A 27335-nucleotide genomic window follows, 5' to 3' on the forward strand; every position below is an offset into this window, starting at 1 on the left:
TTAATAAAAAAAAAATGGATTTCCATTTGACGGTAATGGTGAAGATCGAGGTTCAGTAGTAACACCACTCGCTCCACTTCCAGTTCTTACAAAAGCGGGCGGCTTCCATGTTCCCGCCATTGAACGCTGCGAGACAAGAGCAGCCTTTCCTACCAATTCTTTCACTGGTTTGTAAAATTTCTCCATTTTATTCTCCTTGCTTTGTCTCTACCACGGCGATCATTTTCAAATGATTTTCTCCTCCTCCCCCTCTCTCTTTCCCGCCTGCTTGATGAACTGCTTTCTTCTCCCATTTCTGTACCACATTTTCCCATTTTATTGCTTCCCTACCAAACGTGAACCCACAGACTCACTTCAAATCATCCTGCATTTTATTTTTTCAGCTTTCTTCCCTCTTGGGGTATTGGACAACTTTCGGGTTTCGTGGGCCGAATCGATCTTCCAGGTTTTGCCTTCCTCATTTCTGTTTACTTGGTAAGTTCTTCGCCTGTAGTTCTTTTTCTTGTTGGGTTTTAGGGTTTTAATTTCTGTTTCCCAGTTTAATCGCGCGGTTTTTGGCATATACCAGTTTTATGATCAAGAAATTCCGGTTAATTTTGCATGCATTCTTGTATTTCATACTACTTTACTGTCTTGTTGACCATAGCTGATTTCTACTGGTTTTACCTGAGCCAAGAACGCATTGTTATTTTCGTTATCTCCTCAAGAACATAAATGTATGTTTTGCGATATTACATTTAGATGTGATAACTCCATATGCTAACGTTTTGGATATTTGTTTTAATGTTTGAAAACAATGGATAAGATGTCATACTGTTACTTGATCTAAACTAAGTTTTACTGAATAATCTGTATATTTAAATAGTTCTTTGTCCACCTGTTGTTGCTTTGCCTTCACCCAGTCAAACACAAAGAACACTTCAGTTTAACTTGTAAATTTTATGGTGGAAAAGTAGAAAAAAAAATTCTTCTCATTGAGTAACAGAATAAGAATTTCATATATTGCAATGGAAACTTGCGTTGCGCTTGATGAGTCAATATTGCAGATTGGCAGTTCTAGCAAATTTCCAAGAACTATCTGGAAGGAGATGTGATGCATACGGGTAGGATGGAAGGAAACTTATAAGGGCTCTACTGAAGGACGCAATAACTTTTTTTGTGTGTTCAAGGGCCTTGTTTGCTGTGTGTTTTCATGTTTCATACGGCGTAGCAGGCAAGTCTATGCTCTATGATCAGCTTAGAAAGTGCAAATGGCAAGTGCTCATAAGATGGGCCTCCCTGACAATCAAGTAAAAAGGACTTGATGTAATTCTAACTAATGTAGGCATTTTTGTCCTTTGGATCGGAATAAATATGGCACCGAATCCTCGGGTTTTGAAGGCTTTTCGTGCAATGAAGGATATTGGGATCAGTGAAGACAAGACAAAACCCGTCTTAAAGAAACTTCTGAAATTGTATGATAAGAACTGGGAACTTATTGAAGAAGAGAACTATAGAGTTCTTGCAGATTCTATATTTGACGAGGAAGATAGTAAGGTACATTCTACTGCAATTCCTTTAATTGTATCCTNTTTGATGAGGAAGATAGTAAGGTACATTCTACGAAACTCCTTTAATTGTATGTCTTTCTCTTTATGCGTTGAGTTTATATTTCTCACATATGTATGCATCATCTTTCAGGCTATAGAGGAAAAGAAATGTCAGAATTCTCAAGTGTGTACTCATTATCCTGCTTGATGTGAAGGTCTTATTTTGACCCTCTTAGTTGTGCTTATACTTGCTGCTTTTGTTTTTGTTAACGATAGGTGGAAAATTTTGGGGAAGAGGTTCAGGCGCCTGATGAGCCAGAACGCCCTCTGAAAAGGTTGCGCTTAAGAGGCCAAGAAACCCAGGTGGATGGGATGGCTTTAAAAAAGCCCAAATTGGAAGAGGATGTGTTTCCTGAAACATGTCCCAAACAGCAGATGCAGTTAAGTGGGTCTAAGAGATCTGAAACTGATCCAAGTTCTTCTTGTCATGTAGACAAAGGGAAGGAACCTGTATCACCACATGCGGTTGCAAGAGTGAAAAAATCTAGCTTAGAGAGACCATCTGCTGCCTTGCATATTAAGGAACCAGGGGCTGATTCAGGTGCCAAAAATTCCAAAGTGAGGGCATCTGGGGCTCAAGCACTACTCAAGCCTAAAGATGAGCCATTTACAGATGATACATTTACGAATGAATTGCCTATTGCTGTGATTCATCCAGGTCAACATATACTTTCTTACGATATAGATTTACATTATTTGGTTCAAAATTACAGTATAATGTTGTTGGGTAGAACAGAGTTTTGTTCTAATTTGAGGCAAGCATTGGTAATTGCTAAAAATGAATCGACATTTACTTATATGAAGCCCCTACATGAATGAGAAGATCGTTTTGCTAGTGAAGGCAATCATTTAAAAAGTGATATTCTGTGGAATCTTCAACCTGCACATTATTTCTAAATTCTAACTACTGGATTATTTTGTTTTATTATAACTTGAACAGGTTCTTCAAGAAAAGAAGTTTATTCCATTCCAAATGATTCAGTTAGGAAGCCGGATGGCCAAGTTGCTCAAGCATCACTTCCTTCAGACGGAAGTAACAAAGGCGATCATACGGAGACCTCATCATGTAAGAGGATAACAGGCAGTGAGCTGGCAACTGTCTCGGAAGAAGTACATCCTAACTTAGAGATTGCATCGTCGCCCCTAGGAGAGGTAAAAATTTCTTTGAGCTGCAACTCCGCTTTTGGACGACCAGATTTCCATATGCCTAGTCGTGATGCAGTTATAAAATATATGGAGGAAAAATGTCTGCAGTCATATAGAATCATTGACCCCACGTTTTCTGTTATGAAACTTTTGAGTGACATGTGTGAGTGCGTCTTGGAATTGGGAACTGATTCTCCTGATGAACAACAGGAAGGTTCAATTAGTAGGATTCCACTTCTAGATGTAATGGAGAATTCAGACCCAATGTATGTTCCAGGGGCTGTTGCCAATGAAGGAGATTTGAATCGTCAACCAGCCAGTACTGTCTCTGATAGAGAACTTGCACCACAAGTTCCTAGTATGTTAGAGTCTTCAAGTGTTTCCAATGACCAGGCTATCCATGATGCCTCTCAAAGCAGCAAAGGAATACCAAAAGGTCATTCTGAAGATGTAGCCGGGAAGGAGTTTGATAATCTTGAGGCTGCAAATCCGCACAATTTGATGGTTATTTCACAGAGTGAACAGGCTACTGATGACTTAAGCTTCTCCCATGATGTGGATGATATAACCAAGGGAGAAGAAAGGGTTCAAGTTCCTTGGGTGAATGAAATTAATAAAGAGCATCCACCATTCTTTCACTACATACCTCGCAGTCTAATTTTCCAAAGCGCATTTGTAAATTTCTCTCTATCTCTGATTGGTAATGATAATTGTTGCGAGTCTTGCTTTGGAAATTGCCTTACATCTTCTGTCCCTTGTGCTTGTGCACGGGAAACTGGGGATATGTATGCATACACACCTGAAGGTCTTGTTAAGGAAGATTTTTTGGAAGAGTGGATCTTTCTTGCTCGTGACTCTCAAGGAAGCCACCAGTTCTATTGCAAGGAATGTCCTCTTGAAAGATCAAAGAATGATGATTGCTTAGAACCGTGCAAAGGGCACCTAGAGAGGAGGCTTATAAAAGAATGTTGGAGTAAATGTGGTTGCAGTAAGAATTGCGGCAATAGAGTGGTGCAGCGAGGAATAACTTGCAAGTTGCAGGTACAGTTTAATTCGTACCTTCCTCTCTCAAATCCCCTCCCCCCGACAATATAAATTTAGAATTCAGAACATATGTTCTAAGTCTCTGGTGATATTTACTTTATCAAAGTTAGTTGTTGACATGTACTTATTTGATAACTCGAGGAGTTTCTAACTGCTTTTATGCTTTCAATTTTCCCTTCACTTTCCACATCTGCCTGCATGTAGAATCAGACCATAAACATAACTTTGGCTATTGCATATGTTTGAAAACTCTCTCTCTCTATTTCAGGTATTTCTTACTTCAGAAGGAAATGGATGGGGCCTTCGAACCCTTGAAGACCTACCTAAAGGCTCTTTTATTTGTGAATATGTTGGAGAAATATTAACTATCTCAGAAATGTGTCATAGAAAGGCGCCAAGCACCAAAAATGGGGAGCATACCGACCCAGTATTATTGGATGCTTTTTGGAATAAAGAAGGACCTTTCCAAGAGGAAAAAGCACTCTGCTTGGATGCAACGAACTTCGGGAATGTAGCTAGATTTATCAACCACAGGTATTTGGTTAAACTTCATAGAGTTTAAGCATCCTTTATCTCATACTTTCCACCTTGTTGCCCACGTTTCTATTTGCTGCTGATGTTACTTTCCATACCCTTTGTACTAGGTTCGTTTTGAAATTTTTATGGCAACTGCAACTTCTTTTTTCTTTTGAAATAATCATTTTCTATTTTCATTTTTCTTTGCCATTACTCTTGAAATCCCCCTTTGATCATTGGAATTTTAACACTGTGATGAGGGTTTGGAAGTTGAAAAGATTGTTCCTGTTTCTAATGTTGTTGATATTGGCTTCGATAAACTCCTTTCTAGTATTCAAGATACAATTAGTTGGCTATATATTGTGCTCTAATATCACTAGATCAATAGCACAGGTGGGATGTGAACTGTGGTTGTTGGCGTCCATTTATTAGGACAATCTAATTTCTGTTTCTCTTCAAATTTATTAGATGCTTTGATGCAAACTTGGTTGATGCTGCAGTTGAGATAGAGACTCCGGAACATCATAGTTATCATGTATTGACTCTCGCAAGTTTTTCCTTTTCTTAATTGTTTTTGTATACAGCCGTTCTTCCTCTACAATAGTGATCATCTTTTTCTCTTTCTGAACAAGAAACGAACTACCATAGTGATCGTCTTATTCGGTTCCTTTCCTTTTTGCAGCTTGCCTTATTCACTACAAGAAAAATAGACGCCATGGAAGAGCTAACTTGGGTCAGTGGGTATTGTTAATATATAATTGTGGTTTGGGTTTATTTGTTTGCATAAATTTTTATGTCTTGGTCAACTTTTATGAGGCCTTAAGTGGAAGATATCATAATGAGAGATACCTCGGGGAGGTGATAAATTGTACTTGGCTGCAAGTGTTCCATCATTAGTTATATTGTGATATCTCTCATTATGATGTGTTCTACTCAGGTTTATGGGCCCATTTTGCATGCATATCAGGTTTATATGCAACGAGGCAATTAACTGTATGTCTTCCTTATGAATGATGATGCAGTTTTGGTCGTGACTAAATTGTGCTTAAAAGTGTTCTTTTAGAACTTTTATCACCTTGTGATGTAATTCCTTGGACTGTTCAAAATGCCGTTACTGAAATTTTGCTTTACCTGTAGGATTATGGCATCGATTTTGATGTTAAGCCATTTCTCTGTCAATGTGGCAGCAAATTCTGCAGAAACATGAAACGATCTTCTAGTAGGTTCTTACTTTTCTCTCCCAGCTTTTCCACTCTTATCTTGATAGAATTCGCTCTCATCCTTGTTTATTATTGAATCTTTTGTTCTCGAGTTAAATTTATACTTTCCCAACTTTTTCCATCACTTTGTGGAGACTATGAACTAAAATAAATGTGATATAGTTCCTCCATAATTCAAGATGTTTTTGTACAATATCATTCAAGATCTCCCATGTAAGTCCGTGTCTGTGTAGTTGATACATATGCAAATATACTTTATCTAAGCCGATTGACGCTTCCCAGTTTGCTGTACTAACTTTTACGTGTTCTTGTTCTTAACTTACTCGGGATCTAAATCAGCCTCAAGTACAAGATGAAGTGGGATTGATGGCGCCAGTTTCAGTTTTTGATATCATGGCCTTGCTGGTAGAAGTTACTAGGAAATACTGAAACCCCCACAATGAATTTGTTTCAGCTGTCCACTGACCAATTTAGTCTCGTAGTTTCGAAGACACTCGGTCGGTTTGGGTAGTAAAGCTGAGGATCGATTGCAGATTCAAACTATGGTTTTGTTTGCTGTTAGTTTACACGTATTACCACAATGATGTTCATAGATGTTAGATATCTGAGCATGATTCCTAGTGGTGTTGAAAGTTTTGAAGATTGTAGTGGGAAAGGGGAATGAAGTTTTTGTTTCTTCTCTTGATATCCTGCAATGGCTACTATGGATACCAAAGCAGAACGTACATAAAGGAAAATCCTGAAAGAAAAAATTTAGTTATTTTTGTTGTTAATATTGTTTTTTTTTTTTTTGTTAATTTTTATTAAAATATATTATTTGACAAACTTATTATCATAGTATTGTTTTATTCCAGTTGGGCAATGTTGTTGAATAAAAATATTATTTGTTTATTTATAAAATTTGAATAAATAAATATAATAACTCGAACTAATCTAAAAAAATTTATAGCTTACTTATATTGAGTTTATTATTTTTATCATTATAATTATTTATGGGAAGTGTTTTAAATCACTATTTTTCTTTTTTAAAAAATAATTATTCATTATATTGCAAGAAGAATTCTATTATTTTTCCAGAAGTAGGGACTATTTTGACGTCATAATGATAGAGGGGCATTTATGCTAAAAATGGTAGTTAATGGGGGTATTTATGTAAATATGAGCACCTTTGGCGGCACCCAAAACCCTAGAGCTCCATGCATATATATATATATAAACTAATGGTGATACATCTGTGCTAGCGGCCGCCGGAGAAACGCTGAAGTCCATCGGCAATGTCGAAGCGAGGTACTCTTCTCCTTCATTACTCCTTGTTTTCGCATGTTGTCTCATTGATCGAACTGAATTTAATTTGATGTTATTCTTCTTCGTTCTGTTTAATGCGTATGCTGGAACTAATTTAATTGCTACCACAGGAAGGGGAGGATCCGCTGGGAACAAGTTTCGGATGTCACTGGGTCTTCCAGTGGCTGCTACTGTCAACTGTGCCGACAACACAGGAGCTAAGAATCTCTACATCATTTCAGTGAAAGGGATCAAGGGCCGCCTCAATAGATTGCCATCAGCATGTGTTGGTGACATGGTTATGGCCACCGTCAAGAAGGGAAAGCCTGATCTCAGGAAGAAGGTCTTGCCTGCTGTCATTGTTAGGCAGCGCAAGCCATGGCGCCGAAAGGACGGTGTCTTCATGTATTTCGAAGGTTTTGCCTATTTCCATCCTTTTGCTATTTTGTTTTTTTAGAGCTTTTGTTTAGTTTTCTTTTACTCCATTAGGCAGCTGTACATTGGATAGAGGATAACGCGTTTTCCTTACTTGGGTGGGAAGTTATGACTGTTGAAATTGAAGTATTGGGGATACTAATTATTGGGTTTTTGGCGTAGTTTATCTCATTTAGCTTGTGAATATTCGTTCAGAATTTGATTGTCTGATGTTGAATGACTTTTTATGAAGGCCTTTTGCTTTATTATTGTTCATGTTTCTTATTAGATTGAAAAAAGTTGCCTTTTTTTCGAAATATACATTTCTGGTTATTCATTTCATTGATGAACATCTGCTTTGTTCTCTTTTGATGAGAATTTTGTATCGGGAATGTTGACTGGGGAAGTAATACACTTCTACCTTTGTCCTCGAAGGAAAATGGACAATTGATTGTGAAATAGTGAATAGAATGATTAAAAATGCATATTTGTATTATTTGTCATGCTGGTTTTGCAAATGCCAATTTCTTACCACCACTATAACTTACCCTTCTGTTTTTCTTATATATATGCATTGTAATTTTTTTTTCAGATAATGCTGGTGTGATTGTCAATCCCAAGGGTGAGATGAAAGGTAATGTTTATTTATTATCTATTTTTTAAAATATTAATTGTTTCTATACCCAGCTAAGTGTTTGGGTCAGCATGAAGGGTAGTGTCTTTCTGGTCTGTGACTATAAAATGTTATGAATGCGTGACATGCCATGGAAGATGGCAATCATCATGAAGGACCGATGCAATTCTTGGTGGAGTTTCCACAAATTAGTCTTTGCAGATTGTTTACCTAGAATATACAGTTTTAGCCTAATGGATGTGTTGGTGGTACGATAACAATAGTTAGAATAGAACGAAGGCGAAGTAGAGAAGAGAAATCCCAATTCCTAATTATTCTTGGTTTTATAAGTTCAACCTCATATTTTAACAATGAGCCTGCATAGGGAATATGTAAAGTTTCAATTTATCTTCCAGTTTGGACATTGATCACACCACATAAGGGCTCGACTTATTTATTAAATAAATAACTAATGATGCTTGATGAAACCTGGCTACTTTGGTTGGTTAGCACCCCTTCGCTAATTATCTCTTACAGGACACTGGCATGGGTAGTCACGAAGATCTATAACGACGCTGTATTTGATTGTAGGTTCGGCTATTACTGGCCCCATTGGAAAGGAATGCGCCGATCTTTGGCCAAGAATTGCAAGTGCTGCTAATGCCATCGTATGAGACAGATAATCGAAGCAATTATAGGTTGTGCCATGTTTTAGATTTTCTTCTGAAGTCTTCTTTTGGTTGGGTTTGCCTCTGCTTTGTTAGACAGATGCAGGCGCCTTTTTGAGGTTTTTTATTCTAATGGATTGCTAATGTCTTATTGCTGTTGTTTTGCTTTCTCCTCTCCGTTTTGGGAACCTTTTGCAGTTTTTGTTACAGATACGACGGACCATGTTTTATAACAATGGAGAAATATTAGGAAGTTTTGGTGCTGTTCTTGGCTGCTATATAATCATCTGTTTAGTAGTGTTCTGTTACTAAAAATACTGTTCAATGCCAAGCAACGCATGAATGCCCTTACGTTACTACAGAATTTAGATAAAATATTTTAATTGAAACTTGAAATACTTGAAACCGAAGGATTCCTTTAATGAGAATTTTGAAATATTAGTTTATTGGTAGCATGATTTTGTGGTTGGGTTGGATGACATTTTCAGAAGAGTTGATTGGTGATGGCTTGCCGTTCCAGTAAATGAGTAGTTATAGTAAAGCTTGACATGTACAAGCTAGAAAATCACTCCTATAGTTTCTATCACTTGTTATCCGATATTGTGTTTAAACGAACATGTTTTCTCTTATTTCTAGGTACTAATAGAAAGAGATTTTGTTTAAAAGACATGTTTTTCTTTAAGTTACTCCAAATACACCAGTTTGACCATATGTTCGAGAAGAGAGGAGTCCAGATGATCTCTAGAATGGATACATAGTTTATATTAGATCTCAATATTGTGTGCCATGTATATATATGTATATAATGGCATATGGCCTAGAGAGATGCACACAGATATATATATATATATATCTAGAGAGAGAGAGAGAGGCGCCTTTGAATTGAAGGCAAGGCAGGGCAAAGCAATTTTGAACCAAACCGTCCCTCTCTGCTACCTATCAGTACCTAACATGAAGTCTTTTTAACTCAACCCCAACCCCAACCCAATGACTTCCCAACTCACAGTTTGGTATCATTCCCTTTTCTGCTCCCTTTCGAATCATTCTTACCCTTTAAAATATAACTCCTCCCTCCTTCCTTCCCATTTCCACTTATCCCTCTCCTTTCTTTACGTCCGCTCTCGTTTTGGTTTTGATCCGTCTCCAAAGATATGGCCGGCTTGGTCACCGGTTCCCAACACTATCCCCACGTAGCCAATGAGGTCAGACATATCATCCTTTTGTCTTCTTGTTATATACTATCATATTTTTGACAGGTCTCTGAACTTAATGTGATATGTTTTGATGGGTGTAGAGTCATCGTGGGCCTGCATCATCGATGAAAACGTGTCGAGTTTGTGGTGACGAAATTGGACTCAAAGATGATGGTAAAGTATTTGTGGCATGTCTTGTGTGTAATTTCCCTGTTTGTCGTCCTTGTTACGAGTACGAAAGGAGCGAAGGCAACAAGTGTTGTCCCCAATGCAATGCTCGCTACAAGCGTCATAAAGGTACACAACACCTTCGTTTCTTTCGCTACGATCCTTCCACGGTTAAATCACTAATAAACTCAAAAACTTACTTGGATGAACACTCTTCTCAGGCTCGCCTAGAGTCATTGGTGACGACGAAGAAGCTGACGATGCAGACGATTTCGACGATGAATTCCCCATCAAACACCACAGTAATGATGAGTTCGAATCAAAACAGCCCAATCCTTCGGTAACGTAGACTTTCTTGGTGCATTGATTTGCAGAGCAAAAACAGAGGAAGTTGAACATCAATTGTGGGTTTTATGGCGTGCAGGAACACGATAACTACAAGCAGCAGAATTGGCATCAAAACGTCCATAGTTCCTTCTCAGTTGCAGGCAGTGGTATGATGAAATCCGGTTGTGTTTGTGGTTTCATAATTTGGATAATGAGTTCATGATTTGACTGTGGAATTGCGCAGTGAACGGGAAGGAGATGGAAGGCGAGAAGGAAAGTTATGGAAATGCTGAATGGAAGGAGAGGATAGATAAGTGGAAAGTGAGGCAAGAAAAGAGAGGTTTGGGGAACAAAGATGATGATGGAAGTAACCATGATCAACCCCTAGAAGATGACTTCTTGTAAGCCCGCCTCAACCCGAGCTCCGTTTCTCAATTTTTAAATTAACCGATCTATTAGATATAATCCGACACCAAATTATTATAAGTTTCATTATTAAAAAAAAAAAAAAATACTTTAATGATCTATTAATCATAAAATTTGTGAACACATTAAAAATAAATTTAAAAATTTAATCACCAGATAACCTAACAAAACTATTTTTATTTTCATTTTGGGTTCTAATTTTTATTTAAAATTTTAAATTATTTTTAGGTAGTTTTAAAATATTTACTAAATACTATGAAAATAATAATATAATAATAGTGTTTTTTTTTTTTTCAAACATAATTTAACCTATATATCATTAATTTAAATATTTTGTTTTTATAACTTTTAAAATAATATTTTGTTTCTATAAAATTAATAAATGGAAAATTTAGGTGGTAATTAGAAAAGAATGGCAATTGCAGATTGGCAGAAGCCCGGCAACCACTGTGGCGGAAAGTTCCAATATCGTCGAGCAAAATCAGTCCATATCGGATTGTCATAGTCCTCCGCCTCGTAATTCTTGCCTTCTTCTTCCGCTTTCGGATCTTAACTCCGGCCTACGACGCATTCCCCTTGTGGCTCATCTCCGTCATATGCGAAATCTGGTTCGGCTTCTCCTGGATTCTGGATCAGTTCCCCAAATGGGCTCCCATCAACCGGGAGACCTACCTGGACCGGCTGTCCATGAGATTCGAGCGGGAGGGGGAGCCCAACAGCCTGGCTCCGATCGACTTCTTCGTCAGCTCGGTGGACCCTCTCAAGGAGCCGCCCATCATAACCGCGAACACGGTGCTGTCCATCCTGGCGGTGGACTATCCGGTGGACAAGGTGAGCTGCTACGTGTCGGATGACGGAGCGTCGATGCTGCTGTTTGACGCGCTGGCGGAGACGGCGGAGTTTGCTCGGAGATGGGTTCCGTTCTGCAAGAAGTTCAGCGTCGAGCCTAGGGCTCCGGAGTTCTACTTCTCACAGAAGATGGATTACTTGAAGGATAAGGTGCTGCCCAGTTTTGTGAAGGAGAGGAGGGCAATGAAGGTAAGGTTTGATTTGCTTTGATTAATGGTTTGATGGCATGCAATTTTGTGTAAACTGAAACTGAATTTGTGGTGATTTGGGGCAGAGGGAATACGAAGAGTTCAAGGTGAGGATCAACGCGTTGGTGGCTAAGGCTCAGAAGAAACCAGAAGAGGGATGGGTTATGCAAGATGGCACTCCATGGCCTGGAAACCTCACCCGTGATCATCCTGGCATGATACAGGTCCACCATTTTTGCTTATTTATTCTATGTATGAAATGAAATTCCATGCCTACTTTTTCTATGCTAATAAAAATCCCAACGTGTTTCTTGGTTTGCAGGTGTATCTGGGAAGTGAAGGTGCACTTGATGTGGATGGTAAAGAGTTGCCTCGTCTTGTATATGTTTCTCGTGAGAAGCGCCCTGGATATCAGCACCACAAGAAAGCTGGTGCTATGAATGCTCTGGTAAGTGTCTCCTCTCCTGCATCAAATCATTGATTGAAGTAAGGCTATGAACATGGACATGGAAGTTCTTATTGTGTTGGGTTCGACAGGTTCGAGTCTCTGCAGTCCTCACTAATGCACCATTCATCTTAAATCTGGATTGTGATCACTACGTCAATAATAGCAAAGCTGTAAGGGAAGCCATGTGCTTTCTAATGGACCCTCAGCTTGGAAAGAAACTATGCTATATTCAGTTTCCTCAAAGATTTGATGGTATTGATCGTCACGACAGATATGCTAATCGGAATATTGTGTTCTTTGATGTAAGTCGAAGTTATTTCGTATTAGTCATTTCTTTGTGCTTGATTAAAACCGCAAACAATTCATTATTGAGTGGATACTAACTACATTCGCAGATCAACATGCGAGGACTAGATGGAATACAAGGCCCAGTTTATGTTGGCACAGGATGTGTCTTCAACAGGCAGGCTTTATATGGATATGAACCACCAGTCTCTGAGAAAAGGCCGAAGATGACATGCGATTGCTGGCCTTCCTGGTGTTTCTGCTGCTGCTGCGGTGGTTCAAGGAAGTCGAAGACGAAGAAGAAAGGAGAAAGAGGTTTGCTTGGAGGCCTGTTCTCAAGGAAGAAGAAAATGATGGGGAAGAGTTATGTAAGGAAAGGGTCTGGACCAGTTTTTGATCTTGAGGAGATCGAAGAAGGATTTGAAGGTTACGACGAGTTGGAGAAGTCGTCACTTATGTCGCAAAAGAATTTCGAGAAAAGATTTGGACAGTCGCCTGTTTTCATCGCTTCCACTCTTAAGGAAGACGGAGGTCTTCCAGAAGGAATGAACAGCACATCACTCGTTAAAGAAGCCATCCATGTGATAAGCTGTGGTTATGAAGAGAAAACAGAATGGGGAAAAGAGGTTCGTGGCATGCATTAGCTTTTGTCGTTCTGTTTTGGAACTTCCATGTGAATTTAGCTAACATTTCCTGGTTAAACAAATATATTTGTTTTGCAGATAGGTTGGATTTATGGTTCGGTCACTGAGGATATTTTGACAGGATTCAAGATGCATTGTAGAGGATGGAAGTCAGTGTACTGCATGCCACAGAGACCAGCTTTTAAGGGTTCGGCTCCGATAAATCTTTCGGATCGTTTGCACCAAGTTCTGAGATGGGCATTGGGTTCTGTTGAAATCTTCCTCAGTCGACACTGCCCGCTGTGGTATGCTTATGGAGGAAAGCTAAAATGGCTCGAGAGGCTTGCCTACATCAACACCATTGTTTACCCTTTTACTTCCATTCCATTACTTGCTTACTGCACAATCCCTGCTGTTTGTCTTCTCACTGGAAAATTCATTATCCCCACTGTAAGTGATTCAACGCTGTTTTTTGTTGCATCTCTGCTCAATCAACAAAAGAACAACTAAAATTTATCATCTGCAAGTGCTAAAATATGCCTATATTTTCTGCAGTTGACGAACTTAGCTAGTGTCTGGTTCATGGCTTTGTTTCTTTCCATCATTGCGACGGCTGTACTGGAGCTTCGATGGAGTGAAGTGAGTATCGAGGACTTGTGGCGTAATGAGCAATTCTGGGTAATTGGTGGTGTCTCTGCACATCTTTTTGCAGTGTTCCAAGGCCTGCTCAAGGTCCTTGGTGGTGTAGACACCAACTTCACAGTTACAGCAAAAGCAGCCGACGACACCGAGTTTGGAGAACTCTATCTTTTCAAGTGGACAACCCTCCTTATCCCGCCCACCACTCTCATAATCTTGAACATGGTGGGAGTGGTTGCTGGAGTTTCAGATGCTATTAACAATGGCTACGGTTCATGGGGTCCTCTGTTTGGAAAGCTATTCTTTGCTTTCTGGGTCATTGTTCATCTCTATCCTTTCCTCAAGGGTCTGATGGGAAGACAAAACAGGACGCCCACCATTGTAGTTCTTTGGTCCGTGCTTCTTGCATCCATTTTCTCACTGGTTTGGGTGCGAATTGATCCCTTCCTGCCCAAGCAAACTGGTCCAGTCCTCAAACAATGTGGAGTCGATTGCTAGTCATGCTCCAATGCTCCTTTTTTCACTTCTTTTTGTTGGGTTGCCTCAGTTATGTTCAAATGTTTGAAGTTTTGAGATACATCCTTGTAGCCTTTATTGTTTGAATGAATACACAAGAACAGAATGAACTTCACTACAGCAATTTAGTAAAGCTAGTAATGTAAAACATAATCTCCCAAGCTTTCTGTTATGGCATTCTCAGGGAGTTGAATGGAGAAAACGAAACGACAGTTCTTTTCTAATTTGATCATCATTGATTCAAAAACGTACTACAACTTGAAATTCTAGCTCCAGAGTCCAAAATAGCTTAATTTCATGTAAAAACACACTAAAATTACATTTGAAAATGTAGTTAGCATAAGTGGCAGCTTGTTGTAGGTTATAGGAATACAGTCCAGCAGGTTAAAACAAACAGTGGACAAATTGATTTACAAACAAATCAATTAAAAGTAAAGGCTTTTACACACAACCAAATAGAAGAAAAACAAACCGGTAACAATTGATTTACAAACAAACAAGTATAAGCAGACTTTACACAACCAAACAGAAGAAAATCAAACAATTGGCAACTGCTTCAGAGTTCGGAGTTCAGAGTTCAAAGCTCTAGTTTGTACGGAAGAATTGGTAATTTTCTGTTACCTCTCAAAAATTCAAATAACAGAGCTCCACCAGCTTCAAGCTTTAGCAACCCCTCTACTGTTCAAAGCTCTCTCCAGCCTTGTTTCAAATGGTGTAGAGTGCCAATTCACTGTCTTATCCTGCACCCACAAACAAAAAAGAACAACTTATTTCAGTCCCTCCACTTTCTAAGCGCCTGTTTGGAAGAATATTTTATGTGTTTAACAAGTCATTCCAATCAGACCATAAATTACGACTTCAAATCTATACCTCTCTATACTTGCTGGTTGTATTTGGTATTCCTTTAAACGAAGAGGCCGAATCACGGTCCTTATCACTCGCTCCCTGCCTCCTATATATAACAACATTTCGAACTACAGGCAACTCACTGTGGCTGCTGCTCTGTGAGCTCGATCCTTGCAACGTGCTGCTTTTCACTGGAGTAACAATGGCTTCTAAAGCCATTGTTGTAGTAATCTTACTCACTGGTGTTGCTTCTGATGAAGCCAACCAGTTAGAAAGGCTGGCATCAACACACAGTTCCTGACTAGCCTTGGAACTGTATGGAAACTCCTCGCCTGTTGATTCTTGTTCCAACTCCAGATTCTCTTTCTGAGGTGTTGACGGCAATGCGCTCTTTGATTTCACAGCATTCCATTGAGAGAGATTTTCAACTGGTTTCAGTACCGGACAAACATAAGCAGTCCTATGCCTCACATTTGTGGGGTTAAGCCGGGAAACACTCATCGAGCTATCAGCCACAGATGAACTTTCCTTCATTGATTCAACCGTTCCAAATTCATCATTTTCATCTCTACCAAGATGACTATCAAAAACGTCGTCCTCATCATCACTATCCTTACAGTTCCTGTATCGATGAACTGGAGGGAAAGGTGATCTGAAGTTGGGATTGAGAGGAACAACAAAATCTTCAGATGAAGATTCAGGTTTGCTTGATTTTTCCACACTGTCTTCCTCCAGGTCCTGATTCATCCCATGAACTGAAACAACATGCTCATGCTCATGGGGTTTCACAGAAGTTAATTCCTCTGTGGTACTGATGTTCAATGACCCATCACGCCTATTCATATCATCAAAAGCCATATTATTCTCATTTCTAACCAAAAACCAAAATCAAAACATACCCAATAGTATGCCAACTTTGGTTTCAAAAAAAGTTCCATTCATTGTTGTATCATTTAACAAACAAAACAAAAAAAAGTTACACTTCGAATTTGAAGTACTAACCGAGCTTCAACCGGATGCAAGGATTTTTTGTTAGAGTCAACAGGCAACGTGTGAAGAGAAGATTGTCCGGGTGTAGGGATCTCATTCCTCTGCAACAAAGCAACAAAGCAACAAAGCAACATCCAAATTAGTTCCATTGCGATAAAGAAACGAGGAGAAAATAGTCATAAAGAAGAAAATTCTTGCCGATTTTCTAGGGTTTTGTCGAAAATTTTCAAATGAATGATGAAGATTGCTAACCTGAATGGTGGATCGGTGGTCTGTATGCCGCGATTTGCGATGATTCTTGAGGCGTTTGGGATCTTTGGATGAACCAAAGCAAGCAAAAAAGCAACCCATCGCTTTGTAATTCAGAAACCCTATAGCTAGTGTATTTGTTTGGCGAAAAATGCGCAGTAATCGCTTGGAAGAAGAGGAAGAAGAAGAAGAAGAAGAGGAAGAAGAAGAAGAAGAAGAAGAAGAAGAAGAAGAAGAGGATTCGGCTAATGGATTTTCATGGAAGATTCTCCTTCTCGTTGGAAAGGGGAAAAAAGTGGTCTGCAAATTTGAAGTTTGGGCTGAGAGCTTACGGTTTTGTGTGATTAATTTTAAATTAATTGGTATTATTCTCTGAGTAAGTGACCGTTGGGGATCGCATCATTCATATTGGAAGTCTAACAACCGGAGCCTGAAAAAAAAAAAAAAAAAAAATTAAAGAAAAGGAAAAATAACTATTGGGGTGAGAGAGGCTCGAACTCTCGACCTCAGGATAACTCTGACGCTATGAGACCTACGCGCTAGCCAACTGCGCCACCACCCCTTCTGTTATGTGAAGTCTAACAACCAAAAACTCCAAAATAAAAAAAGGAAAAAAAAGGAAAAAAGGAAAAATAATTGTTGGGGTGAGAGAGGCTCGAACTCTCGACCTCAGGATAACTCAGAAGCTATGAGACCTACGCGCTAGCCAACTGCGCCACCACCCCTTTGATTATTAATTCACACTTTTTAAATTTCGTTTCTATTTTCTTATTTGATAGGAATAATAGAGATTAATTTAAAAGTCGATCCAAAATTAATAATTTAATTATTACCGTTTGACTTTGAAAAAAAAATTTAATAATTAATAGGGAGGTTAAATGCCGGAATATATATACCTAAATAATTTCTACCTTTTATTGATTTTTTAATCTGTTAAATAAATATTTTACCTCAACATTCATTAACTAATTTAATTAATAATTAAATAAGTACCAAATAATTAGAAATTAACAATAGATAATAACAAATTTATATTAAATAGATAAAATAATATAAAAATATTAATTCTAAATGTAATAATTTATTAAGTCTAAACAATGGTTACTTGTATAAAGAACTCAATATAATTAAGCATGTTTGGTTCAAAGTAATCCTTTAAGAAATTTACCTAATTGACTAAATTAAATTAGGTTAAAAAAGATTAAGAGTATTAAATCATTATGAAAAGTCAAAATTTGACTTATAATTTTAAATATTTTTTTTTTCATAAAACAAATGGTTTGTTGAGTTGACAATTGTAAATTAAAAAAAAAAAACTTAATTAATATGTTATGTTTGAACATTTCAATTATCTAAACTAATTTTTCTTCAATAATATAAATAAATAAAAGTATTTTCCTTATATTTGAAAATAGAAACTTATCCTTGATTTAAAAAACTAAAAATAGAAAATAATAATAAAAAAGTAAGTTGATTTTGGAGAGAGAAGGTTTCGCACCATTTAATTATTTATTATTTGAATGGAAATAAAAATAACTCAACGCAATTTATTAAGAAAAATTAATAGCTTTAATCACTGCTTATCCCTCACTATTTATTATTTAAGCGGCAGTTTACATTTAAGCCATCCATTTATAAAAATACCACCAAGTTTTTTAAAACAAATAAATAAATAATACTTTTTTAAAAAATAAAATGAAAGTAATTTATAAGTTATTTATTTATTATTATTTTATTTGATAAGTATAATTTTTTATTAGATAACGTGATAATCTTCTAATAAAATCGGTTACTATTTGTTAATATAATAAAATTTCCGTAGGATCTCGATAAATTTTTTGAAAATTTAATAATGATGTATATTTGATTGTCGCTCTAATAAAATTATACCAATATTTTTAGTTGAGTTAATAATTAAATAACTATTTCTACGTAGACTTGGGTAAAATTAGTCCAAATAAGTATGCCAGGGACAAAAGATCCAATTCTATGAAATCTATTTTAAAATGGCTAAGATTATTACTGTCATGTCTTTGAGACATGACGCAAAAATATGACTCTGAGAGTAGAAGCGAGTTGGACTCATCATCGGGAGTTATTTAGGTACCGTAGACTGCTTTTCCGTAAAAGGAAGGTAAAACGGCATACACGTATGAAAAGTCTTATTAAGGCTAGTTTGTTGTTGTCTTAATATGCTTAAAGACGTCGGACTCGAACTACACCATAAATGCCAACGTCATCTTAGTTTTTCAATGAAACTAGAGATATTGAATCTGCTTCGTTGATTTTGGTAGGCTAACGATACAAGCGAGATATCTCTAAAGCGTCAAATTCATTGAACTTACCTACTTTAAATTTAACCGGGATGATGAAGAACGTGTCTGAAAGTTATGACGAACGTTACAAAAGTATTTTAACAATTTTAAAATAATTTCCATTGAAATTAATGATTATTTTTTAAGTTTTTTTTTTTTTTTTTCTTTTGTGGGATTAGAAGAATTTAATTAGTGAAATTTTATAATTGAAGAATTGAGTAAATTTGTTAACACGCGAGAGTTTTTTTTAAAAAACAAAATGATAGCGAAGCGATAAATAAGAATCTAGTTCCCTTCCTTTTCTGAAAAACAGATAAGTCCGTACGTTTGGCATGAAAAAAGGGAAAATTGCCAATATGGGGTAGTTTGGTAATTTAACTCCTCATGGCATTTTCGTAGTTTCCTTCATTATGAAGGGCAAATCCATAGGCCAAGTTCTATAAATAAAACCTCCCTCTTCCGCCTCGTCCTCTCAAAGACAAGCTTCTTTCTTTCTCTCTCTCTCTCTCTCTCTCTCTCTTCTACTGGTTTCTCTGTTTCTCCTCGTCTCCGTTACGGTTTATTTTCTCCCGTTCTCTCAATTTTTACCTCATCGGGTTATTTTATTTTATTTTATTTTTTTATTTTAGGCCCCTTATAAATTATTAAATTAATTTATCAGGCTGGCCTGGGGGGCGTTTTATTTAAATAATTATTAATACATAGAGAGATTGAGAGAATATATTTTGCTGACGTGGCGTGAACTGGCAGTAGTAGGTTTAGGTTAGAGGGTTAAGGGGGGAGGGTCAGGATGAATACAACCAAAACGATGCGTTTACCTCCTCGTAGATTAATGACCTCAGATGGGCCCAGTTCCAGGCCCAATAAGAGGAAAGAGAGAAAGGGCTTTGATGATGAGGCCCACCAACTGTCATTCACAGCTAAAGTATCGAAGCCGACACCGCCTCAATCCAACCACCTCCTAGCCGGCTACTTAGCTCACGAGTTCTTCACCAAAGGCACCCTCTTTGGCCAAGCTTGGGATCATCCGGATGTGTCTACCGCGGCTTCACCACCTGACCTCAACGACAAACGCCAAGCCGAGCTGCACCCCAAGAATTACCAGTCCTACGTGGAGGTAGCTAATTTGTTGAAACACGGTGGGGCCCACTTTGAAGGTATTGTCAATCCCACCCAGCTAGCTCGCTTGTTAAACCTATGATTTTATTTTAATTTTTTCCCCTTTTCTTAACCCTATCTGTGTAACATGTGGCGTGCTGTGGACCATTTTTTTTTAGGGGGACCACTTGAATTTTAAATAAGAATTGAGAAAATTAATTTCCCTTTTATCTTAATATAATCAACCAATATTTTGTCCTCTCTTTTCAATTTAATTATAAAAGTTTATTAATATATGAATTATTTAATTAATTTCTATTATTTTGTCCACTCAATTTTTTTCCACTAGTTATTTGATACAATAAATGAAAATATTTTAGAGTATTTACTAAATTTTGTACAAATATATAATTTTTTTTTAAATTATTCATAAAAATGTATTATTAATGGTTTATTTAATTACTCGTTGACTAAATTTATTTAGTGATTATAAAAGTATTACCAAAACTTTCTTAATTTAAGAAATGCATATGGTAATAAAGTTATTTTTTTTTAATAATATTACTTTATAAGACCATTAACTTTGAAATAAAATAGCTAAAATAGTTTAATTAATTATTTATTTATTTAATATAATTTACATGTTAATAAAAAAATAATAACAATATTTTTTCTTATAAATTTGTTGAATGAATAATTTATTTTTATTACTATCAAGTAATCAAACTCTTTTGAATAATTATTTTGTAAACCAAAGTTTGTTTTATTATTATTATTATTTCCAATTTTAATTAAATGTATTTACTTACTTATTATACAATTACCACTAATTAACTTTTATTTGACTAATGTATTTTATTAAAAAATTGGTTAATATAGAGTAGAATAATATGTATGGTAGTAAATCTGGATTTTTAACTATTTTTTCTGTAAAAAAAAAGAAAAAAAGAAAAAAAAAAAGAATATTACATTTATTTGAGTCGCAAATATTTTATAATTAATTAGATGAGTTAAATATATGTGTTTATTTTATCAAAATTGTATAAATAATGTATTTTATTTTAAGCATTACATTTTTATAAAATCTATTTAGAATTAAAATAATCATATGCTTAAGTTATATATTCTAAAAAGATCAAATAAATAAGTTTGTTCGGTCTAATTTAGATACGATACAAATGTCAAATTATTATAAATGACGACTATTAAATAACAAACAACTAATAATTTATTTCTTATTCGAGTGAGTTTTATGGGCCGACTGGATCCGAAATTTCTCAAGCTCAAGCATTTACTTTTTTAGTTAGAGACGAACGTCTTGGAGCTATTGTTGGATTGGTTGGACCTATGGTTGGACCTACTGGTTTAGGTAAATATCCAATATGTTTTCCAATCAGAGAAGTCATTTTTTGGGATCTATGTGCTCCTTGGTTAGAACCACTAAGATGTCCTAATAGTTTGGACTTGAGTAGACTGAAAAAAGACATACAACCTTAGCACGAACGACATTTCGAGTAATATATTACACTTGCTCCTTTAGGTTCTTTAAATTTCGTGGGTGGCGTAGCTAGTGAAATTAATGCAGTCAATTATGTCTCCTAGAAGTTGGTTAGCTATCTCTCATTTTGTTCTAGGATTCTTCCTATTCGGAGGTCATTTATGACATCCAGGAAGGGCTGGTGCTGCAAGATTTGAAAAGGAATTGATCGTGATTTTGAACTTTGTTCTTTTCATGACTCCTCGTAACGGAGACACGCGATCTAATGCCTTAAGTCAAAATCAATTTGATTCCACCATATATATATATATATATATATATATATTAGGTTAGACGGATGGTTTATATTTTAAAAGCCTTAAAATTTGTGTTAAAACATCATGACTGACGTAGGTGGATGGTGCCAATAGACAATGATTTTGAAAGTATTTAAAAAAAAAATAAATGACATAAATTATTTTTAAATTATATTTTATTTATGTAAAGAGACCATTTATATCTTTTTATATTTATTTTTTACTTACCCTAAACCCTAATTTTAAAAGACGTAATAGTAATTAACTAAATATTAAAAATTTTAAATAAAGAAGAAGAAGAAGAAATTTCCGTCGCTGGGAACGATCATTCTCTGCCTCCGCCATAAAAAGGCCATAAATTTCCTTCTGCTACCATCACTTTCTGCAGATTTTATCGATCGTTCTATCATACATGGTGAGAGGATTGCTCAACAAGATCGTCTCTCGATCTCTTTCTGTGGCAGGCAAATGGCAGCAGCAACAGCTCCGCCGTCTCAACGTCCATGAGTATCAGGTTCTTTTTTTCTAATACTCTATTTAACTATGCGCATATACTGGATTTTGATTTCTGGACATGTTTAGGCGTCATAATATTTGGGTAATTTTTGTTTTTGGATGCTTCTTGTATTTGATTACTGGATTTTGCCCACGAACTTTGTTTTTTTTTTTGTTGTTTTTACTGTGGAGATCAGGGGACTGAGTTGATGAAAAAATATGGGATCAATGTGCGTAAGGGTATTTTGCTATTTCTTCTGTTGATGAAGCAAAAAACGCAGTTCAAACTGGTTTTCCTGATGCGAAAGAGGTAAGCATGGGGCGTTTCTTTCTTTGGGCGCTTACAAATTCTGAAAAGGTAGAAATCATTACCGTGATAACCCACGCTAGCAGATATTGTCCTCTTTCCTTTCGGGCTTCCCCTCAAAGCTTTAAAATGCATATACTAGTGAAAGGTTTCCACACACCCTTATAAATGGTGTTTCTTTCTACTCCCAACCAACGTGGGTTCTCACAATCCACCCCCTTTGTGGCCCAACGTCCTTACTGGCACTCGTTACTTTCTCCAATTGATGTGGGACCCCACCAAATCCACCCGCTTTGGTGCCCAGCGTCCTTACTGGCACACCGCCTCGAATCTACCCCTTCGGGAAACAGCCTCCTCGCTGGCACATAGTCTGGTGTCTGGCTTTGATACCATTCGTAACGACCCAAGCCAACAGCTAGCAGATATTGTCTCCTTTAGGCCTGCTTTAAAACGTGTCTGCTTGGGAAAAGTTTTCACATCCTTACAAGGGTGTTTCATTCTCCTCCCCAACTAATGTGGGATTGTGTCCCCAACCAATGTGGATTCTCACAGCTAATGCCACGTTACAAATTGGCAAAAACTTGGGCACTTATGAGAATCATTATACAGAATTTTGGCTAGTGGAAGAGGTTTGGGAACATTCAAAAGCGGCTTAAAGGTGGAGTACACATAGTGAACGTGGAACAGGTTGAAGAGCTTGCTGGTAGGATGCCCTTTTTGAATATTCAAGTTCTACCAAAAAATCCCAGCAGTGTTTTCTTGTACATAGATGCTTACTCCATTGGAACTAGGATCATGAAATAAAATCCTTCCCCATTTTTTTTCCTATTATGTGTGCAGGCAAGATGGTTGGGCAGATACTTGTCACTAAACAAACTGGTCCTCAGGGCAAAGTTGTCAGCAAGGTAACATATGTCTTTCGACCCTGCGTAGTCGCTTGAGTTCCTTTATGCACAATCTTCCTGAATATGTGAATCTAGATGTAATAGAATTTGTGGATTCTGTTCTTCCGCCTTGGTTCATGATTTTGTTTTTTTGAAACCTTGCCAAGTTTCTCAAGGTTCTAATACTTTATAGCATTAGCTCCTTATGGCTCAATTTTTTGACTCCACAATTTGGAAGAAGATTTTGCATTGGTTGAATTCACTTTGTGAGGAAGTGGAATGTTGCCTTTTTCTCTTTAGTTTTTGTGGGCGTTCATTGAGCAAATTCACCTTGTAGTTGACAAAGACCAAATTATTTAGGCTAATTACCACTTAAACATCGAAATAGACTTTCTAAAGTTACTTTTCGGTCAACTTGCATGCATTTCGACTAATCTCACGGGATAGTCTACTTGAGCCTATAACATTTGGGTACCAAGCAAACTGATCGGAGATTAAATCCCAAGTAACGTGGTCAACACCTCAGATTGAACCCATTGGCTAAGCCTTTTATTTATTATACTTATGACCCCTATTGATGTTTTATTGACTTTTTTGAACACTTATTGATGTTTTAATGACTGAATTAATTTGATTCCCTTCTTCTTCTTTGTATATCTCAATGCAGGTTTATCTGTGTGAGAAGTTGTCACTTATGAACGAAATGTACTTTGCTATCACTCTGGATCGTAAAATCTCAATGCAGGCCTATACTTCGTTTGGAGGAGGAGATGTGAATTACATAGGATTAGTTATAAAAAATTTATTGTAAGATTGGGTATGACCACCTTGTGTTGTTGTTGTTGTTGTAAAGGTTGCCCTCAAAGTGCCCGTGATGGTTCGGCTTGAAGAAGGTACAAATGTCGACCAAGGAAAAACAATTCTCAAGGTAAATCTGCGCTCTTTAAGATCTTGATGATGATNTTTTTTTTTTTTTTTTTTTTTTTTTTTTTTTTTTTTTTGCTGAGATACACGAGTTTTAGTGGTTGAGTTTGTAATCTCCCAGATTATCTAATAATATGTTATTTCAAATTTTGATCTCCCACACCATGAATGCCAGATTGATTACCATCTGATTGTTTCCACAAGATAACATAAAATGGCTATCTCGTTGGAGCAACTGACCATTACTACAAGGCCAGCTTTGGGGGAATAAATATAGCGCAATACTAACACAAACTTCATTAGCAGCTAGTTTTATACAAGAAATGAGATGAAAATTCAACCAGACACAATAAAATATAAATTCTCAACATTACCGACGAATGAAATATGAAGAAGATTATTGAGAGCCGAGATCAGTCATAAGAAGGTGCATTTGTTGTCTCAAGTGCAGAACCTGCAAGGAATAATATGGATATACTTTTTTTTTCAAACCAAAGCAGAAAGGAAACAAAGAAGCTCAAAGCTGGATTACCTCATCCTGAAGCGAAGCAGGAAGGTTCTTTTCTGCAACAAGTGTGTTAATGTCTGCCAACAGCTTCTCTTCTTTAACGGTGGACCAAATATGTTGGGGCAGTGATAGCAACAATATGGTTAGAACATCAACAACAGATGGCCACTCACAACAACACTCATCTGTTTTACACAAAGGTACCAACATATCTACCCCTTGTTTAGTACTAACATTACTAACAACGCTCCCTGACACCACCACTGCTGCCTTCTCATTTTCACCATTCAGATGATGGATATCGGTTTTGCAGCAACTTCGATCAGCCCAGCATTGTTCCCCACCTAAAGTTTCTGCCCCTTGACAACAAACACTTGCAGCAATTGCATGTAATTCATCTTTGTCAAACGAAGATGTCAAGCCTTTGCATAGTGTCTCAGATGCCAACCATTGTTTGACATGTTTGAAGAGTTCAGTCGCTCGGAGTTGTTCCAATATCTCTTCCTGAGATTCCCATACTTAAACCTCATAAAACAAATCATAGCAAGAAAAATAACAGAAGGAAGCTCTAGAGAACAACCTTGACAGCTAGTCTTCCTCTCTCCTCTGCATTTAGTTTTACATTCCCATCCTCTTTCTCCCGGACTTCTGCAACCCACTTGATAAATTGTCTGAGATTTGGAGGTGGCATTTTAAATACTACAGAAAGTAATTCCCTTACATCTTTCACATCTTCTGTTTTCAGAAGTTGGGGAATTTCTTCTGTTAAGTATTTTATAATGTTATTCCAACCGTCATGCTGACAACTCTGCACAAAACAAATTTACTATTAATTCTTAACACGTATGCAGACGAGAAGACCTAAAAACATACACTTTGAAGTTTAGAGACTTATCAAACAACTTTGAAGTTTATGAAAAAGATGTACCAGAGTGTAAAGAATAGACGGTCCCCTGGGAAGCTTTGATAAAATCATGTAGCTGCGTTAAAAAGAAAACTTCAGAACATGGATCTGCAGAACAGAACCTACTCCACAAATAAACACGAGAAATGAGAATATGGGTTTACCCTCTAGGTAGTCCTGTTGCACTGTCAATTGTGTTCATGGCATCCCACAGTAGGGTAAGAGGAACCCAGTGAGGAGGATACTTGAAACGCGCAACATCCAAGATGAGAACCATATCTTTTCCAGTATGATAACCCCCAATTGGGGAAAAATGGCCACTTCCAGTCTGAAACCAATTATTTTGTTATAAGACAAGCCTCCTATAATTAACTTCTATGACAAGTGATCAAATACACCACATCTTTGTGAGAGAACAAAGCATTTTTTATAAGGGTGTGGAAACCTCTCCCAAGTAGACTCATTTTAAAACTTCGAGGGTAAGCCCACAAGGGAAAGCCCAAAGAAAACTATATTTGCTAGCGGTGAGCTTATGCTATTATATTAGTATTTTCTTATATATAATATATTAAGCTTCTGCTCATTGGTTTAGATTTACAAAACTGTACACCTCTTTCAGTAACTACAGCTAATTTTGAGGACATATAGTAAGGCCATTGGTGAAGATATATACTTCGATATACCTGCTTAAAAGCTCCTCTATGGTAGGAAGTGATCACATGACAATCCTCAGAAGATGAACATGACACGACATACTTGCGAAAATCGTCGATGGTGCTTTCATTTGCCCTAAAAGATACCACTTTAGCACCATTGCAGCGAGCCAAACAAGCAACCTTGCCAAATGTGATGCCATCAGTTTTGATCTTTGCCAAAGGTTCACAGCAGTCCAGCATAGTGTCATCAAACCATCTCCACGGACCTGAAGAAAACAAGAACAATTGTTTCATCAAACTTACATGAGTCCTGTTGCTATGAAGGTATATCCAAATCTTTTCTCTTTTCTTGCGTCTAAATATTGCTCATTGAAAGAGAACAGTTTTGTCCTATCCAATTAGCAAAAAATAGCCAGGGCACCAAATAATCCTGTTTGGAACTGAAATTGCGAATGTTCTCCAAACAGGAAAAGGGACTTCCAGCATAGTATTAGAATGACTGAAAAGAAAAATCAATGCATTGGTCGATATATGCATACAAGATACTGAAGCGGATACTACAGTATATCTGAGGACTAAAATTGGTATGGGATTGTAATTCATCGATTGTTAGTATTGCTAGTAGCAGATCCAATGAAAAATGGGCTCTCGATTAATAAGGGAAAACAAGTATCGAATTTGGACCGACCTTTCCATTTTCTACCAGGATCAATAGAAAGAGCATTGAGGACAACGGCAAGGGTGGCAAGTCCACAATAAGCAGGTTCCGATTGCGTTTGGTAGTAAGAAATCAACTTGAAAAACCCTTCCATGGTTCCGTCTCCAAGCGCCTCAGTAAACAGACGCTGCAAGATTCATACGCGGCTAAAGTCAGTAAAAAAGAAAAAAGGCATTAAGAGAATGATCAAGAAATTGAAAAGGGACGGAGAAAGAAGATCTGAGGTGCTGAAAGCACCTTTCCATCGGAAGAAGAAAAATCTATAGCCGGAGGAGAGGGAAGAACTCTACGATAAAATCCGGCGACGGCCATTGTGGAAGAGAAAGATCATCAACTTCGGTAATTCTGCAAGCAATCTATGGGGGAAGAAAGTGGAAGGGCCTCAATTAGAATTTGGATAGTCTTCATGGAAGTCTCCTCTTTTCTTCCATTTGTTATTCCCATTTTCTTTCCACCATGAACAGATCAGAAGCGAAGACGACAGATTCGAG

General features: G+C 37.1%; 5 protein-coding genes, 1 long non-coding RNA gene and 2 other non-coding genes across 11 annotated transcripts; 4 read left to right on the top strand and 4 right to left on the bottom strand.

The window, feature by feature from the left end:
• The first annotated feature begins 59 nt into the window (after positions 1-59).
• Positions 60-5834, top strand: LOC111806894 (probable inactive histone-lysine N-methyltransferase SUVR2). 3 transcript variants are annotated; one of them, XM_023692412.1, is made up of 10 exons: positions 60-167; positions 384-474; positions 1047-1536; positions 1681-1713; positions 1806-2247; positions 2530-3776; positions 4048-4313; positions 4764-4830; positions 4978-5028; positions 5433-5834. In XM_023692412.1, the coding sequence occupies exons 3-10, from the start codon at positions 1354-1356 to the stop codon at positions 5589-5591; spliced, it is 2448 nt and encodes an 815-aa protein (XP_023548180.1). In that variant the 5' UTR covers positions 60-167; positions 384-474; positions 1047-1353; the 3' UTR covers positions 5592-5834. The 3 variants fall into 3 exon arrangements, with proteins under 3 accessions (XP_023548180.1, XP_023548181.1, XP_023548179.1); XM_023692413.1 differs by having other exon boundaries at positions 64-474; positions 1047-1213; positions 1325-1536; XM_023692411.1 differs by having other exon boundaries at positions 64-474.
• Positions 5835-6692: 858 nt separating this feature from the next.
• Positions 6693-8772, top strand: LOC111806895 (60S ribosomal protein L23). Its single transcript, XM_023692414.1, has 4 exons — positions 6693-6802; positions 6931-7215; positions 7806-7847; positions 8418-8772. Exons 1-4 carry the CDS (start codon positions 6790-6792, stop codon positions 8498-8500), a joined length of 423 nt encoding a protein of 140 aa, XP_023548182.1. The 5' UTR covers positions 6693-6789; the 3' UTR covers positions 8501-8772.
• A 789-nt stretch (positions 8773-9561) lies between these two features.
• Positions 9562-14289, top strand: LOC111806896 (cellulose synthase A catalytic subunit 4 [UDP-forming]). The gene is made up of 12 exons (XM_023692415.1): positions 9562-9696; positions 9789-9984; positions 10077-10195; positions 10280-10349; positions 10427-10583; positions 11034-11646; positions 11732-11869; positions 11968-12093; positions 12183-12395; positions 12489-13004; positions 13101-13451; positions 13557-14289. The coding sequence occupies exons 1-12, from the start codon at positions 9646-9648 to the stop codon at positions 14136-14138; spliced, it is 3132 nt and encodes a 1043-aa protein (XP_023548183.1). The 5' UTR covers positions 9562-9645; the 3' UTR covers positions 14139-14289.
• A 143-nt stretch (positions 14290-14432) lies between these two features.
• Positions 14433-16601, bottom strand: LOC111806897 (protein JASON-like). Of its 2 annotated transcripts, XM_023692417.1 has the most exons (5): positions 16452-16601; positions 16245-16418; positions 16005-16093; positions 15027-15837; positions 14433-14896 (listed from the first exon to the last, which is right to left on the bottom strand). In XM_023692417.1, exons 2-5 carry the CDS (start codon positions 16341-16343, stop codon positions 14813-14815), a joined length of 1083 nt encoding a protein of 360 aa, XP_023548185.1. In that variant the 5' UTR covers positions 16344-16418; positions 16452-16601; the 3' UTR covers positions 14433-14812. The 2 variants fall into 2 exon arrangements, with proteins under 2 accessions (XP_023548185.1, XP_023548184.1); XM_023692416.1 differs by having other exon boundaries at positions 16245-16601.
• Positions 16602-16718: 117 nt separating this feature from the next.
• TRNAM-CAU lies at positions 16719-16803 on the bottom strand. The gene is given in 2 exon segments: positions 16719-16754; positions 16766-16803. It is a non-coding gene; the product is annotated as a tRNA-Met (tRNA).
• A 78-nt stretch (positions 16804-16881) lies between these two features.
• Positions 16882-16966, bottom strand: TRNAM-CAU. Its single transcript is given in 2 exon segments — positions 16882-16917; positions 16929-16966. It is a non-coding gene; the product is annotated as a tRNA-Met (tRNA).
• Positions 16967-21723: 4757 nt separating this feature from the next.
• Positions 21724-24090, top strand: LOC111807201. Its single transcript, XR_002816924.1, has 5 exons — positions 21724-21962; positions 22141-22253; positions 22860-22953; positions 23091-23155; positions 23802-24090. It is a non-coding gene; the product is annotated as an uncharacterized LOC111807201 (long non-coding RNA).
• Positions 24091-24330: 240 nt separating this feature from the next.
• On the bottom strand, positions 24331-27317 carry LOC111807203 (glutathione gamma-glutamylcysteinyltransferase 3-like). Its single transcript, XM_023692811.1, has 8 exons — positions 27082-27317; positions 26815-26971; positions 26154-26392; positions 25635-25798; positions 25495-25546; positions 25147-25374; positions 24591-25070; positions 24331-24512 (listed from the first exon to the last, which is right to left on the bottom strand). Exons 1-8 carry the CDS (start codon positions 27154-27156, stop codon positions 24456-24458), a joined length of 1452 nt encoding a protein of 483 aa, XP_023548579.1. The 5' UTR covers positions 27157-27317; the 3' UTR covers positions 24331-24455.
• Positions 27318-27335: the final 18 nt, after the last annotated feature.

Source organism: Cucurbita pepo, chromosome LG12 (genome assembly GCF_002806865.2).
Source record: "Cucurbita pepo subsp. pepo cultivar mu-cu-16 chromosome LG12, ASM280686v2, whole genome shotgun sequence".
Lineage (NCBI taxonomy): Eukaryota > Viridiplantae > Streptophyta > Magnoliopsida > Cucurbitales > Cucurbitaceae > Cucurbita > Cucurbita pepo.